Raw genomic sequence first — 15,810 nt, 5'->3', positions numbered from 1 at the left:
ATTTTCATAATTAAATCATATTCAAGCATATATCTTCACTTTTCACATACGAAAAATATGTCATACATAATTTCACTATCTAAATATCAAACATTGCATTTTATAACTTCGTATATGTACATAATGAAATCAATATGTATACAACTTAATGTCTAATCACATATACAACATTAGTAATATTATATTATGGTCGTACATACATTTGATGTCATTATATTATACACATATGACCATTTCAATGAAATCATTCAATCATAAACTATACACGCTTAATACAAATCAACTTATCCTTTAATCGACTAATCCAATAAATTTATAAAAGCTAAATTCAAACTTGTATTACTCACTTAACTATCATTACCCGAATTTGTATGTATCTTATTCATAAATTTTAAGCCTACTTTAAAATCATTTATATATATATCATTTAAAATACCAAAACATGCATATTTATCTATTACAAGTTTATGCATATGAATACACCATTTTAGCCATATCCAAAAATCCATACAATTCATATAATTTTACAAATATAAAATCGAATATTAAGTCCACTTGCATAAGCAAATCGTACCTTTATTAAATACTCCACATTCCTAATTTATTTCATAACAAATTGGCATCCATAAATAACCTCATAAATTGTACAAGATTTAGCCATTAAATCATATGTCAAAATATGCCATTTCCTAATCAAACCATATCGATTCAAATAATAAAATCATACATATCAATTCACATTTTCCAAACCTATATTCATACACCAATTTATAGTATAAAACACACTTCCAAAACAGGTCTAGATCATGACCAAATATACACATATTCTTCCATACCTTATAACCGTACATACATATGCACATTACTAGTTTCTTTCAAATCAATTTATTAATGCAAATATACTCTTACAAACCAAATTTAACTGTCATTTCATCTATGATTTACTTAGCATTTCACCTATATGCCATAACCGAGTTCACTTAATTACTAAATTACATAACAATACGTTAACAAAGCATATCAAACAAGATTCACATGTATTTACTTATAAATAAACCATAGCCGAAACACCAAGACCAAAACCAAACATATCACACATATCATATATATATATATATATATATATATATAACACATAACCAAGATTAATTTAGCTTGAATTTCATTTACCTCATTATCGAAGTACATGACTAAAACACCATAACATATATATACCAAACTCGCTTCACTTATATGCTTTAACTAAGCTCACCTATGTCGAATTATTTACCACCTTCTTAACAAAACATATCAAACATAATTCACATAAATAAATATGCCATAGCCGAAATACCAAAATCAACATATCTATCACTTGATCAAAAGCATAAAAACCATGCTTAACAAAATAAATAAGCCATTTTCGCATGGCTCATATTTATAACCCAAAAATCAAACATATTAACTAGACTATACATGCCATAAGTTTAAATTCAAACTTAGTAAAATACCGAAAACAGTCGATAGTGTGATAGAAATCTCTGACGATCCCTGTGCTCTTAACCAATTTCAAATCTATAAAATTGAAAGCAATTACACACAGTAAGCTATTAAAGCTTAGTAAGTCATAAGCAAATAAACATTTGATCATTTACGTAAATTAAGCTAGAAAATTAGCAATAAACCATTATAATTTCACATATAATTCAATTTATCAACTTATATATCAAAACTTATATAATTTGTAATAACTTCCCTTTTTACCGAATAATCAATTGAACATTAATATAACGAATCATCACTTTCCTCAATGCACATATACAACAAAGTTCGAATACATATATATTCAAATATGCAATCACATAATTCATATTTCACATAACTTCATATCATCAATTCAAGTATACAACTTACCTTATTTTCAAATATGTAATCAACTATCACATACCTGGTCACTTAGCCTGATTTATACATTCGTACACAACTTATCTTTGCCCGTTGAACCATTCGGAATTAAAAAGGATACTCGGATAGTCGGAAGACTCGTACAATGCCAACGTCCCAGACGTGGTCTTACATGTAATCACATATCGATGCCACTGTCCTAGACAGGGTCTTACACAAATCAAATACGATGCCAATGTCCCAGACATGGTCTTACACATAAACACAAGTCGATGCCAACGTCCCAGACATGGTCTTACATGAAAACACATATCGAAATCCTATGTCATGACATATGTATCCTAACTATTCCGAAGGCTCATACGGGGCTTCCGGACGTCGTAACTCAGTCAAAGCGAATTCATAAACATAGCTGCCAAGCTTGTACACATTCGGCTAATACATATATTTATTCACATATTCACTTCAGCACATATAATTCACATTTAACTAACAACGTCTATTTGCTTATAAACTTACCTTGGATATCGACGGACGGAATAGATGACTATTCGATTATTTTTGTTTTTCCCCGATCCAAATTTGTTTTCTTTGGTTCATGATCTAAACATATTAAAATTAAACTTATCTAAACATAATTCCATTCAATTTAATCCAAAAACACATAAATGAGAAATTTACCATTTTGCCCCTGACATTTTACACTTTTTACAATTTAGTCCCTATTGCATAAAACACAAAATACACAAAATTTCATAATACCCATGCTTGGCCGAATATCACTCTAGCTCATCTAAGTCCATACATTTAATTTATTTCACATTTTAGTTCCTCAAAAATTTATTTTCACAATTTAGGCCAATTTACTCAAATTCATCAAAAATCCAAAGACAAAACATGATAATTTAACACATATATTTAATATTTCGTCATCAAACAACAAAAATCTCAAACATTCATCAATGGCACATTTCAAAATCACCATCAATTCACAAAATTAAGGCATGAGTTTTGAAGAACACGAAGCAACGATCTCAAAAACAGAAAATTTATCAAAACTAAAGTAAAACATACCTTGAATCAAGCTAGATAATGCCGAAACCTAAAAAAACATGGATGGTTTCTTTCTTTTCTCCATTCAGCCAACAATGATGAAAATAGCCATCCTTTATGTTTTATTTTATTATAACTTAATTTATTAACTAAGTTACAAAATTAACCTTTTAGTAATAAATATTTTAACATATAATATAAGGCTAATTTTGACCATTGCCACCCACTAACATTAAAATGGCCTAATTGCCACATAAAACCTCCATTTTATAAAGACAACAACAATTAAGCACTTTCATATTTAACCCTCAAATTTTTACTTTACGCGATTAAGCCATTTTCTCAAATTAAGCACACAAACAATAAAATTATTTCACGAAACTTTCACACATATAATTTCACACATATTTAGCACAAAAAATAATATTAAAATATTTTTCAGACTCGTATTTTTGGTCCTGAAACTACTGTTCCGATTAGGGTAAAAATCAAGCTGTTACATGTACATCCTCAAGCAAGTTAGTCATATATTTCAAATGTATTTCAAGTAAGTAACAGAGATGAGATCATCGTATAAACATTTTCATATATTTTCAGGTAGATACAATTATTAATTCATTAAGACCTTACCTTAACTTATATCAGAACTTTGCTCGTTGAACCTTATGAAATATCGATGGACATTAGGTAGTACACATGAAGTGTACGAATCTGTAATTCGTCAATTCATATTCAGGAGTGTTCATAAGAACACTTAAACGGGAAGCACTCTCTTGAGTCATATAATGGGAAGAGCATGTAAGCCATAAAACGATAATCTTATCATGGCTTTATAATGGGAAGCTCATAAGAGCCATATTCAATAAGCTCATGCGAGCCAATATCGGGTAGCTCCGAAGAGCCATTAGCAGGAAGCTCCGGATAGCTTAATATCGGAAAGTTCAAGTGAGTCTTATCGAGAAGCTTACAAAGAGCCAATTAACGGGAAGCTCATAAGAACTGTAGTGTGTCCAAAACACATATAGGATCACAATCAATCGGGATGATCTGAAGAGCTATTAACAGAAAGCTCACAAGAACAATATAACGGGAAGCTCGAGAGGGCTAATAATGGGACACTCTTTCGAGTTGTATTGTGTTCGTAACATATGCAGGACTACAACCAATATGGGAAACTTGTATCCATCAATTTTCATTTATTGAAACGGAACTTAACATTTATCGGGCATTTCCGGATATTTAATAAGTTTCATATACATGTCAATTATTAAATTCACATATATAGCATTTAATTCAAACTTATAAATGTACACAATTTAGTTACACGAACTTACCTTGTCACTTGCTCGTATACGGAAATTTACTAATCCGATACTTTTTCTTTTCCTCAATATAACTCTTTATTTGATCTTTACGGATCTATATAAATGAATTTAACATCAATTTAACACATTTCATATTCAAGTCGATCCAATCCAATTTACATCCTAGGAAAAATTATCATTTTGTCCTTATACTTTTAATAAATGACGATTACATCCCTAGGCTCGGAAAATAAAATTCATGTAATTTAATACTTATTCCAAGTCTAGCCGAATTTTTCATATAACAATAACAGTCCATGTATTTCACAAAATTCAAAAATTTTCCATGAATTTTAAATCTTTTCTATTAAATCCTAAATCATAATTTCATGAAAATTTCATTTACAAAAGTTGTTTATCTATCAACAACCTTTCATTTTCTACCATAAATTTCAAAATTTCAGCATATTCATCCACGAAAAATCTTAATACTTTGATAACTTTGCAAATTGATCCAAAAATAAATAGATTAAGTTATTACGATCTCGAAAATGTAAAAATTTCTAAAATGAGACATGATTACTTACCCAATTAAGCTTGCTTGAAGTTCTCTCTCTAGATAGGGTTTCCATAGAAAATTTTTGGGGAAGATGATGATATAAAATGATATTTTATCTTTTAATTAACTATCATATTTTATTTTTCCCACTTTCCAATTTAGTCCTTTTCTTTTCTTAAATTTCCATGGATGAATCATCATAAATATCTACTAACTTCTCTTAATGATCTATTTGCCTTAAAAGGACCTCAAATTTTGAATTCCATAGCTATTTAATCCCTCTAGCTACTAGAATTCAACTTTTGCACTTTATGCAATTTGGTCCTTACTGACAATTAAACATGAAATCTATAAAATTTTCTTATAAAATTTTCATACGTCTTTCCTGTCATAACGCAGACCATGCAATAATATTAAAATAAATTTTTTGACTAGGATTTGTGGTCCCAAAACCATTGTTCCGATTTCATTGAAAACGGGTTGTTACAAATTTCCTATGCACTAACTAAACTAAACAGTAGTATAGAGAAGTAGGGTCGATCCCACAGGGATTGAGATTCCTAATATCATTTTTTTGCGTGACCAGATTCCAAAGTCATGGCAGCTGTTGTACCCACGACTTGTAACATGTTGTGTTGAAAATAAAACGAAAGGGGTTTTAATTGATTAGATTTAAAAATATATAAATAAATAGAACAAAATAACAGTTGAGTAATAAATGTAAAATAAAATTAAATAACTAAAATTAAATTAGATAATCAAATATGCAAACTTTTAGCCTTAATCTCGATATATTCCAAACTCGAATCGATCCTTGAAAGTAAATTTTTCCTTCCAAATGGTAAGTTGGTTATAGCGATTAAGAAATCCTTAACCACCAACTCTTTCTTGTGTAGTTGATTCTGAGACGCCCTGCAAACCAACCCTTATCGACTATCTAACCGCGTAACACGCTTCTATAATTTAAGATCTCGCCAGTCTTGCGATCTACAAGAGCCCAACTCAAATTAACGACCTCAACTGCATGAGTCATTTAAATCTAATTATTATCTCCCTTGACAAAATCCAACTAGCCTTTTCCCACCTAGGCACGCCAATTTGTTCTCGGAAACCTTAATGCGGCAAACGACTGACTCCTTTTACCAATTGTACGCCAAAAACTCCAACCCAATGAGTGCTTTTTGAGTTGAAATTGAATTAACTTTGAGGGACACTATAACTAGCCCATATTCTGGAGAGATAATGAATATCGTGTTGTAAGGTTTTAGCACGAGTTCATTTCTCACGATTCTCGACCAAAATGTTAACTGGCCTAAAGTTAAATAAAGATTAGTTGAGCATGAAATTAATCATACTTGATTAGATTATAAGAGTGAATTTTAATGAAAGATGATAGGTGAAGAAGGGAGGGAACTAAAACAGCAATTGCACTAAAATATAAAAAGATAAAATAAACGACAGAATGTTCAAATGCTACTGACGCAATAATGTGTTAATTTCCTTTTTAAATTCAAGTGTTCTCTAATGCTACAATTACAAGCCTTTATATACACCTTTCAAAGAATCAATTTCACATGATTTATGCCTAGAATCATGCTTAACAACCAACCGCTAAATCATATTTTTCTAAAAATAGAATTTTTCAAAGTCAAAAGTCTAATATTTTTATCAGTCCAAAAATAATTCTACAATTTCAATTCAACCCCCAACTTACTTCTTGTTCCAATTTAACTCGACACTAAATTAAAAATATTTAAAATTCATAATTCGATAAAAAATAATTTTAAAAATATAAATTAAAATTAAAAATCTAAAGTTTAAAATTCATAAGAATTCATGTAATTGAATTTTTGTAATTTTTCAACTTTCTCTCCCTAAGCACTAATTTTCTCATTCACTTTCCTCCTTTTTTGACTTTTGGAGGATAGAAAATACTTTCTCAAATACTAAGTTTCATTTTATAAGACAGAGGTCATTTTCGTTTTCTTGGAAAATAAAAATATGAAGGAAAAAAAAACGTGTTTGATTAAAATGATTTTGGAAAATAAAAATATGTAAAAATTAGAAAATAATAAAAGTTCTTTTCATTATTTTACTAAATTTTTTGTAAAACTAAATATGATAAAAAAATAGTTTTTAAAATGTTTCGTAAAACTCATATAAACATAAAAATATTTTTCATTAAATTTTCAAATATCAATTATGGTACATTGATTTGAATTCATATAAATGTTTTTATTATTGAAAACAAATTTTTATTCTTGTTCATCAAACTAGAAATGTCTATGGGCTAGGCCATAACAAAATTTTAGGCCCATTTGGTATGTCTGAGCCTGAATAAAAAAATAGACCTAAAATTTTGCTCAAGTTTAAATCGGATCAAAATGTTAAAACGTGGGCCCAACCCTGCTCGCCCATATTAAATTTTTTATATAAAAATAAGAAATATAATCATATACTAAAAATGTTAAAATAAATGTTTCCTAACAAATTAAAAATAAATTTAAAAAATCTTTATACTTAAATAATACTAAGATAGGTGCAATTTAACAAGCAAATGCCTTTAAAATAGTATTAAAATTAACAATAAAATAAGAATTATACAATATCCAAATAATAACAACAAAATAATAGTAACATAATTGTGAAATGACAACAAAACAGTAAAAAATAGCAGTAAAACAATAACAAAACAACAGTTTTTTTTTTGTTTTACAATATTTTCTAAACGGGCCTTTTTTTTCCAAGCTTTTTTTCGGGACTATATTTTTACTAAAACACTCCCACTCTTCGAGCGGACCATTTAACTCGACCTATGAACAGGCCTACATTAAACTTATTTCTTTATTTTCAAAAAATAAAATTTATAAATTATTTCTGAAATTAAGAATGTATATATTTCAAAAGCTAAAGGGAGCCTAAATTGTTTGAGAATCATAATTATCAGCCAACATTTATTTTCCATAATTTTCCATTTCTCTCTTTTATCTATTTCTCCACAGAAAAGGGAAAAAAAATCAAAATTTTAACTTTAACTGCTACACGAAGATTAAATGGTTTCTCTTAGCAAAATTTTCATTTTATAGTGTGTTTCAATAAAAAGGAAAAAAGAAAATGGGAAGAGGGATCCAGCCATATGTGTATGATATTATTTTTGTTTTGAACTTTGACATTCTAATTAATTACGTGCTTGATAAAATATAATGAAGAAATTACAAACTTTATAACATTTTATTAAAAAATTGACTAGAATTATATACATAAAATTAACTTGCTATAAGCTACCTTATCCCACTAACCTTAACTTAGAATTAAAAGTCAACCTTAAATCTATCAAATAATTTATCTATAAAAATTATATTATATTTTCATTTAATTATTCTATGGCTTTAAATACTCCAAAAGAGCAAAATCCTCTGTTTACTTTGGCTCTGAAAAAAGTTGGATGTCGAGGAGAAACGATAATAACTAAAAGCAAAATAAAGGAAAGGAATGTTTATCTGCATCTGACGGAAATCAACAAAGCTAAAAAGCACAGAGAAGAAAGGAGCAGAGATGGGAGGAGTAACGTCTTCAATGGCGGCAAAGTTTGCTTTTTTCCCACCAAACCCACCTTCCTACAAGGTTGTAACGGATGATTTAACTGGTCTTTTGCTTCTAACTCCTTTTCCTCATAGAGAAAACGTTGAGGTTCTTAAGCTTCCAACTCGGCGTGGCACCGAGATTGTAGCTATTTACATCAGGCATCCTATGGCTACTTCGACTTTGCTTTACTCTCATGGTAACGCTACCGATCTGGGTCAGATGTATGAGCTTTTCATCGAATTGAGCATCCACTTGAGGGTCAATCTAATGGGGTATACTCTGTTTCCAGCTGTTTTTTTTCCCTTTTTTTGCTGATTCTTCTCGTGTAAAAAGCTTGCAACTCTTCTTTCTTATTTGGTGTGTGGTGTGTACTGATTTTTCTCAAGTGTGAGACCTTTTGTTGTTTCCTTGATGTTTTTTATGGTTCTTGGCACCTGGGTTTCTATTTAGTTCTTGAATTCATTGAATCGACTAGAAATGGAGATTTCTATGTGAAAGGAGCTTTGAGTGGGTGATATTAGATGGAAAATTTAGATATGTTTGGTGGTATGCAAACTTTATTGGCTATTTGGTTCCTTTAACAGTGTGATTTAATTTGGAAAGGAGCTGAACGATCTTCTTCTGGGAGATGATGTTGCTAGATATTAAACATGGAAATCAGTTTATGGGTTTGCATTGCTTTTATGTTAGCTTAGATGAAATCAGACGGATTAGATCTTGCTGTTAGTCTTGTTCGTCTTGATACTTTATAGTTAATTACCATTACATTGCCACTATGTTACAACGATTATGCTTAAATTTTTCTATGTTTTTTTCAAGGACTGTATGCCAATACCATATCTGAATATGTGTTGAGTACATTTACTTTTGTAAAAAAGTAAAGAATCTGGATAACCAAGAATTGCTAGTTTAACCTGGTAAATTGGTCTTCATTGGCTAGCAATTAAGGTTTCATCATTTTCATTTAGCCTTAAGTGAATATTTTACCGTCTGGTGCAAGAAGCTATCACCATGCCAAAGGGAGAAATGATGGATTTGTTTGTTCATACCTCTAGGAATTATGATTGATGTCTTGGAATGACCTTTTTGTGCATGTTTCTTATCCGTTGAAGAAACTTCAGTTTAGCTACTCCTTAAATAAACTAATGGTGTATAGGTTTCTAATAGATTTTCTGTGATATTCTGCAGCTATGACTATTCTGGATACGGACAATCTTCTGGAAAGGTATATAAAATAAACATATTGTTTTGAAAGGAAAGGAAAATTAAAGTTATCTCTCTGTAAAAGATATGGTTATTATCTCTAAGGTGATAGGATTATATAAAGCTCTTTCTTACTTTTATCTTTTTACAGCCAAGTGAGCAGAGCACATATGCAGATATTGAAGCTGCATATAAATGTCTTGAAGAGAGCTATGGTACAAAACAGGAAGATATCATCCTCTATGGTCAATCTGTTGGTAGTGGCCCCACTTTGGATCTAGCAGCTCGACTGCCTCGGTTAAGAGCTGTTGTTTTGCACAGTCCCATACTTTCTGGTTTAAGAGTAATGTATCCTGTAAAGCGTACATATTGGTTTGACATTTATAAGGTAACAGAAAGCTGTATAAGTTTGCTTCTCCAGATTATTCTGCTAATAAGGATTTATTTATGTGAATATTGCAAAAATAATGTGTTCTTTTTTGGGCTGTTTGTTTGCAGAATATTGATAAAATTCCACTTGTCAATTGTCCGGTTCTTATCATTCATGTAAGTATCTGTAATCCTGACAGTCTATAAGACTTCATATATTATAAATTTCATAAGCCTACCACATGCAGACATATCTCTTTATGTTTGAGCCATTATGTTACTTATATTGTTCTTATCTTTTTTACATTGAATTCTTCATAATTATAATGGAACTTAAAGAATTCTCATTTTTCTTTTATTTCTTCAAAGTCCAAAATTACTTTTGAACTTTTTTAGGTTGAAACTTGAAAGGATACCCCCATTATTGAAAGATGACATACTAAAGCAACACTCAACATTTTCTTCATATGATATCTTGAATTTTAATTTTTTCCCCTACATTTTCCTTTGATATGTTTGTTGTAATAACTTATCTGTTCTTACCCAAAGTTCCCTGGATCCACTTTCATTGGATGATGAATTGATGATCAGAGCTTTTGGCCTGCAGTCTGAATGAAAATATTGGCGCGGGGGGGGGGGGGCTATCAATGAATTTTGTAGACCTTTCTACAGTTTTGATTCACATAAAGTCATATCTGATCATTGATTTTGTCATGTTTAGTGCTACGGTGTTTCTCTTGAAGGTCCAATTCTTTCAGTCAAGTCTGACAAAATATAGATCTGCATTGAACTTTGGCCCATGCAGTGTCTCAAGTACAAACAAAAAGATAGCTGTCTTGGCAATGGGTAAATAATTGCAAGTTTTGGAGGATTGGCATTCCGGACAAAGTAAATTAATTGGAGTCCATAGAATTAAGAGTTCTTGCAACTTAAACACCCTTTCATCTTCTCTACTGAGGTGTAAATTAAGAAGTAAGAGGATCATGATTGAACCATTGTTTTCTTTATGATTTACCATCATTTTGTTATTAGTTTATTCTTCAGATAGTCAACAAATAACTATAGGAAACGATGAAGATTCCACACCCTTGTTTTGCTACCTAGAAAGAATTAAAAATATCAATCTCTGTTAATTTACTTTTATGAGGACAAATAAATTGGCTACTGTTAGGACAGATTATCCATATCTAGGGAGGATTGTTGAGCAGTATCTTGAAGTGAAAAGAATGGTCTGTATGGACCCCATTGATGGCTAACCCAGATTACTATGCCTGAATTTTGGTTTGGAAACCTTGCCTTAAGTTGACATTGTTGAAAATTTTCTGCTTCTCTGCCATATATGGATAATTCCATTAGACAGTGCGCTCCTTTTTCTTAGTCAAGTAAATCTTCTGTAGGTTGTATTTAAGGTTAGTTATCCTCATCCTTATATTCAATTTAATGCATGATTCCGGATTATGATCAAAATTTTCAATTTGTTGGCTTCCTTATACTTTCATAGTGCATAAAAATATTTGATCTATTTTACTCAAACTCCAGAGTAAATCCAATACGAGTACGTGTGCTATATTGCTTTTCCATATATAGAGAGAGACATATTCTCATACCTGTGTCAGTATAGTTTATAAGATTTGACTGTCAAGGTTTCCTTTGTATTTGTCTTCATTTATTGAACTAGTAAATGACTACCACATAGAATATTGTTTGCAAATTACCTCATAGAAGGTGAAAATGATTTCATAGGCCACCAGTTATGGCTTTTGAGACCAGTCTGTTTATATCAATGTGCAGGGAACTTCGGATGAAGTTGTTGATTGCTCCCATGGAAAGCAACTCTGGGAACTATGCAAAGAGAAGTATGAACCTCTATGGCTTAAAGGAGGGAACCACTGTGATTTAGAGCAGTACCCTGAGTATATAAGACATCTCAAGAAGTTCATATCAACTGTTGAGAAATCTCCTTCTCAAAGGTACAGTTCTAGGAGAAGCACAGACCAATTTGAGCAGTCTCGGAAAAGTACTGATGCATTTGAGGTTTCAAGGAAGAGTACTGATCGAAGGGAGAAACCAAGGAAGAGCACTGACAGGCCTGAGAAGTTGAAAAACCAGTCTAATAATTTGGATAAGCTAGAAAAGCTAAGAATCTCTTTCGATCAATTGGAAAAGTCTCGAAGGAGTGTGGATTGCCATGAGAAGTCCCGGAAAAACGTTGACCATCAGTTGGAAAGAGCTCGCAAAAGTGTTGATCTGTTGGATAGAATACGAACAGGGTGATGATACTACTTTCGTGTAAAGAAAAAAAAACTCCATGCAAGTGTTTGACATTTCATGTTGTGATGAACTAAATCTGGTTTTGTTCTTTATTAATTCTTATGGCGTCTGAGGCTTTGTATTTGGTTTTCCCAATATCTTTTGATTATACTATGGCATGAAATATGAGTTTGGTGTTTTGCTTGACCTGTGTTTCGGCCGTTGAGATCTCTCTTGCAAACATAAGCTAGTTTTCCTTGGGCTAAAAAAATTGGGAATCAAACTGGTAAAAGCTTTGGTTTTTCGATTCAACAGTAAGCTGATTATTATGCAGGCTACATGGCATTAATCATCTTAAGAGAACAAGCAGCAGTAAAAACCAGATTTGCAACCCTTCGCAAGTGTCAAAAAGTCTTTTAGAGTTAACCCAAAAGCTTCCTACCATCCTAAACTGTAGCAGTCAAACCCATTTTACTTGAAGTGATCTTAGTTACCGAAGCTTTTGATCTTCTCAGTTATGCTTACTGACTGATGAGCAAATGAAGGACGCTACTTGAGCTAGATTTTAGTCTTATCCATGGCAATGTACAGAGTCCTCAGACAGGAAAAATGTTTTTTTTCTCACTATATATAACTATGGCTGATGGTGGAAGACAACCACTACAGATCTCGTGCACTGTTGCAAACAGAGGAAACAACTCTAACAATCCCCGGTGCCTTAAAACTTCATAGACCTCTCGTACCGTTGTTACCCCCTAAACATAAGAATATAAGTTTGGAATCAACAAACTTAGCATACACTTCTAGTACTGCTAGAGAACTTTAACATTTTGTGCCTATTGAATTTTATTTTTCCATTATTTTCAGGACGGGAGTTATTTGTTTAAGGTTTACCTGTAATTTCTGGCCCTGCAGCATCTCAGCCTCAAGCTCATCAAAGGATCTGTGGATAAGAAACAGTAGTGTCACAATTTGCCTTATATCCGGGTTAAGCTTGTGCACCAAATGTTTTAAGGCTAACCTTTTCCCTCCATTCCTAGCAAATGCCTCGGCAACTTTTCTGTTTCTTCCCCCGACTGCAGCAAAGGACAGTTTTGGACTTGAGTATCAAAGTGGATTAATTTTTTGAATAGAAGGTATGAAGATATCTGTTTTCTTACAGCATGTTGTGATAACATCAGCAACTCCACAGCTTTCAAAGAAGGTATCATCCTTAACGGATGAAAATAACAGCTTGCAGAACTCTCTCATCTCTCTCAGACCAAATCTTATAATCGCAGCCTAATAATATGCATGACATGAGAAACTAGACAGCGTGGAAATTGGTAAGATAGATGTTATAAAACCAGAAGTATGAACCTTCGTGTTATTTCCCATGTCAAGTCCATCCACAAAACCTGTAACATTACAAAGTAGGATCACTGTTAGTTCCTAAGCTACTTACAAAGATGAAAGCAAGATGTTACTGCACTACATACCAGCTGCTATGGCCACAACGTTCTTCAAAGTGCCACATAATTCAACCCCTTCCACATCCTGCACCTGTTCATGAACACAAAAAGCAGAAACGTTTCTTAAAAATGAATTATAGTTTGTTCATTTATGCTCTCATCCTACAAATGATTAGTCATATCACTTTATCCAACTGTTAAGACTAGTTCTTATGGCAACCCAAACCGTAAGTTGTATGCTAACATTGAAATTACTTACAGGAGTAACCATGAAATAAGGGGTAGTAAATAATTGAACCCATTGTTCTGCAATTTCTCTATTGTTTCTATACCCGACTGTTGCTTCACTGAATTTCTCCTCAGCAATCTGTAGACTCAACCAAATACCTTTTAACAAAACCGAAGGCGAAATGTCTGTGTAAGTGGATTTCTTGAGCAAAATTTAAAATCAGCTGATTACCTCATTCGCAAGATTTGCCCCCATCAGAACGGAACAATTGATGCCAAGCTGCTCGGAAATATAAGTTGAGATCAAGCAAGGGCCTTCAATCTTGACCTCCATCCCCTTAATAAGAGAAATAGCCTCCGCATCACTCCTCACTTTACCCACAAGGCTCTTGCATATGTTGTCTATAAATTGATGGGGGGTGACAAAAACCAACATGTTTGCATCTTCAACTGGATATATACGTCATGACCGTAAACAAAGTGAACATCCTCCTCTTAGTACAAGCATTCAAAGATCTAAATCAACTAAAAACTATGACAAATTACAATAGAACTGGATTTTAGCTACCTGCATTGTCAAGGTCTGGATCTGCAATGACATTTTTACCCAGCTTAATACCAGGGAGATATTTAACATTCTCCTATAAAACAATAACAAATCCAATTACAAGTTGAGAAATTTACAGTCACATAAACGGCAAATGAATGGCATCAATGGCTCACATTAGTGCGGTTAATGGCATCTGTGAGCTTCTCACCACTTTGTAATGTCTCCTCAAATACCCACATCTTTACTTCATCTGAAATTTCGTTAGAAGAAACTCAAATGCAAGTCCTAGTTCTCCAATACTTGTACAACATAGCTTAGTAAAGTTTTCATCTGTCAACCATATGGATTTCACGATTTAACATCTTTGCTGATATTTTCTTAGTTTTTAATGCAAGAAACAAATAGCATAGAAAAAAAAAAGCAACAAAAAGAAAACAAAGTGATAGGCAAAAACCATGAAAAGAGCTGAGGTTGAGAGTGTTGAAAGCAACGAGTTTAGCAGCAACACTTCCCCAACTGCCACTACCAATAACTGAAACCCTTGATTTAAACCCAATTTGATTATCATTAGCACCATTGTTTGCAGATTTAGTGTGATGGGTGGTTGCAGTGTCACCCATGGAAAGAAAGAAAAGATTGACGAGTGGCGATGAGCAAATGAAGGAGAGAAGTTAGAGAAGAGAGAGATTATAATAATTTAATGGCAAGAGAATGTGCATTAGACAGACGCGTTTCCTTCCACGAGAAACTAGGAAATAAATGACAGACACGAACACGATCCTATACTTTTTTTTGGTTTCACCATCTCAAAACTCTACTACTTTGGAAAATGAAAATCCCTCAAAACTACCTCTTATTTATTGATGGAACCTTGCTTTGCTAAAGTCCAATATTTTTGTGATGTCTAGGTCCAGTTTTTGTTACTTTGCTAAAGAACTTTTTTTTTTTTTTTACAAACTACTCTCCCACCTGCTTTGATTTTGGTCATAAAAAGTTCTTTTCAATTTCATCTTCATCCAATTTTTAAGCTATTTTCATTTTAATCGCTTTTATTTTCGTCATTAAATTTTTGTTAAGTCTTGATTAGGATAAAACAAATTAAGGATTAAAATGAGAAAACACTAAAATTAAAATAATGTATTGAAAATTTATTAATTTATACTTGTTTATTTCATTATCAAAATTCTAAATTATTATTTTCTTAATTTTAAAATTTAAATTTCAAAATATCAAAATCAATTGTTTGAAATTTTGTTTATCAATTGATAATGTCAACTGATTTTTTATTATAATATTGAAATCAATTAAAATAATTATTTTAATCTCCTTCTAATTTTAGGTTTTGTTTGATATGGAAGATAAAATTAATTAATT

General features: G+C 31.7%; 2 protein-coding genes across 4 annotated transcripts; one reads left to right on the top strand and one right to left on the bottom strand.

Moving 5' to 3' along the window:
• The first annotated feature begins 8,197 nt into the window (after positions 1–8,197).
• LOC105780207 (uncharacterized) lies at positions 8,198–12,414 on the top strand. Of its 2 annotated transcripts, XR_008195315.1 has the most exons (6): positions 8,198–8,657; positions 9,574–9,610; positions 9,740–9,976; positions 10,087–10,134; positions 10,763–10,929; positions 11,749–11,881. XR_008195315.1 is itself a non-coding variant. In XM_052629623.1 (5 exons), exons 1-5 carry the CDS (start codon positions 8,356–8,358, stop codon positions 12,229–12,231), a joined length of 1,107 nt encoding a protein of 368 aa, XP_052485583.1. In that variant the 5' UTR covers positions 8,199–8,355; the 3' UTR covers positions 12,232–12,414. The 2 variants fall into 2 exon arrangements, 1 of the variants encoding a protein (XP_052485583.1); XM_052629623.1 differs by lacking the exon at positions 10,763–10,929 and having other exon boundaries at positions 8,199–8,657; positions 11,749–12,414.
• Positions 12,415–12,491: 77 nt separating this feature from the next.
• On the bottom strand, positions 12,492–15,287 carry LOC105780206 (glycerol-3-phosphate dehydrogenase [NAD(+)]). 2 transcript variants are annotated; one of them, XM_012604399.2, is made up of 11 exons: positions 14,891–15,287; positions 14,610–14,686; positions 14,455–14,527; positions 14,119–14,336; positions 13,918–14,025; positions 13,686–13,749; positions 13,567–13,604; positions 13,368–13,488; positions 13,229–13,283; positions 13,102–13,150; positions 12,492–12,962 (listed from the first exon to the last, which is right to left on the bottom strand). In XM_012604399.2, exons 1-11 carry the CDS (start codon positions 15,054–15,056, stop codon positions 12,804–12,806), a joined length of 1,128 nt encoding a protein of 375 aa, XP_012459853.1. In that variant the 5' UTR covers positions 15,057–15,287; the 3' UTR covers positions 12,492–12,803. The 2 variants fall into 2 exon arrangements, with proteins under 2 accessions (XP_012459853.1, XP_052485582.1); XM_052629622.1 differs by having other exon boundaries at positions 14,610–14,766; positions 14,891–15,021.
• Between the last annotated feature and the right edge of the window lie 523 nt (positions 15,288–15,810).

The sequence above is a fragment of the Gossypium raimondii genome, chromosome 4, assembly GCF_025698545.1.
Source record: "Gossypium raimondii isolate GPD5lz chromosome 4, ASM2569854v1, whole genome shotgun sequence".
Taxonomy (NCBI): Eukaryota; Viridiplantae; Streptophyta; class Magnoliopsida; order Malvales; family Malvaceae; genus Gossypium; species Gossypium raimondii.
Note: the sequence above shows the minus strand (reverse complement) of the source record. Positions and strands in the feature narration are given on the sequence as shown.

Excerpts from the sequence above, each read along its gene's own strand:
- LOC105780207 (XM_052629623.1), top strand. The coding sequence starts at position 8,356 with ATGGGAGGAGTAACGTCTTCAATGGCGGCAAAGTTTGCTTTTTTCCCA. Across the intron at positions 9,611-9,739 it reads ACGGACAATCTTCTGGAAAG|CCAAGTGAGCAGAGCACATA; the intron begins GTATATAAAATA and ends ATCTTTTTACAG. Across the intron at positions 9,977-10,086 it reads ATTGGTTTGACATTTATAAG|AATATTGATAAAATTCCACT; the intron begins GTAACAGAAAGC and ends GTTTGTTTGCAG.
- LOC105780206 (XM_012604399.2), bottom strand. The coding sequence starts at position 15,056 with ATGGGTGACACTGCAACCACCCATCACACTAAATCTGCAAACAATGGT. Across the intron at positions 14,687-14,890 it reads CAACCTCAGCTCTTTTCATG|ATGAAGTAAAGATGTGGGTA; the intron begins GTTTTTGCCTAT and ends ACGAAATTTCAG. Across the intron at positions 14,528-14,609 it reads ATGCCATTAACCGCACTAAT|GAGAATGTTAAATATCTCCC; the intron begins GTGAGCCATTGA and ends ATTGTTTTATAG.